The following is a 926-nucleotide window of genomic DNA, read 5'->3' on the forward strand; positions in this document are numbered from 1 at the left end:
CCAGAGCAGGAATATTGCTTTGGAGTACTAACCCATTACCCTCCTCTGCCAGTTTCAAAATGCATGTCCATCCCCACTGAGGTGTCCCTGGAGGTTGCATTCAACATGAGGCTGAAGTTCTATGAAGACCAAGACAAGAAGCGAAGAAGGAAACGACAATCAGACGACCTTGTCCTTGGGTTTTGGTCAAGATCACTCATTCAACCAGAAGGAACTGAAGTTCGCAAAGTTTTAGATGATATTGCCAGAGACCTGAGAGACAAACCACAAGATCTGCAAGGATATAATGCCAAGACTCTCAATGGCAACCATTTGCCAATTTGTGTGTCCAAGAGTGATGGATTTCAATCAAATCTCAAAGCCAGGAAGATCCCCTTGGTTGGAAATGGAGACATTATCAAAGTTCCCAACCCAGAAGAGTGCCAAAAAATCATTGAAGGAGAGGAGGCTCTTTCACCCAGAACAGGCATACTACAACTTAAACAAAGTTCAGCCAACTTGAACCATATTTGTCTCATTCTTTTCCTCAATACAATTGGGATTCATTGGATACTGAGTATTTAAGGGGTTGGGTGCTCTTTCTTGACCTATTCTTTTTGACATGACTGACCAGGCAAGCAACATTGCACTTATGGCCCTTAAAGCGCTCTTTTCTCAGACATCTGTTTCGAAATTCTATGTTTCTTTTTTTGAGATAGTAATAAACACTTTCATTATTTAACCCAGATCACGATTCACTCAGCAAGTATTCACCACTCCAATGCCAGCCTCGCCACGTTGAAGATGTCTTCTGGTGATGGCTCTGCTTCCAATGCTATTGAGTATTCCTCTTCACTTCTTGACCAACCTGCCAACCCCAGTTTTCAACCGAACCGGCACTTTTCAAAACCGATTCAAGCGAATCTAAGCAGTACAGATGTAGTGAC

General features: G+C 42.8%; 1 protein-coding gene across 1 annotated transcript in view; it reads left to right on the forward strand.

Annotated features, from left to right (window-relative positions):
• Window positions 1-926, forward strand: part of LOC131881712 (uncharacterized) — a gene marked incomplete in the record, with an annotated part of 5,586 nt that overhangs the window by 3,462 nt on the left and 1,198 nt on the right. The window contains 1 exon segment of the mRNA XM_059228655.1: window positions 727-926. Within this exon segment, the coding sequence (XP_059084638.1) occupies window positions 727-926 (200 nt within the window).

This window comes from Tigriopus californicus, chromosome 6, assembly GCF_007210705.1.
Source record: "Tigriopus californicus strain San Diego chromosome 6, Tcal_SD_v2.1, whole genome shotgun sequence".
NCBI lineage: Eukaryota > Metazoa > Arthropoda > Copepoda > Harpacticoida > Harpacticidae > Tigriopus > Tigriopus californicus.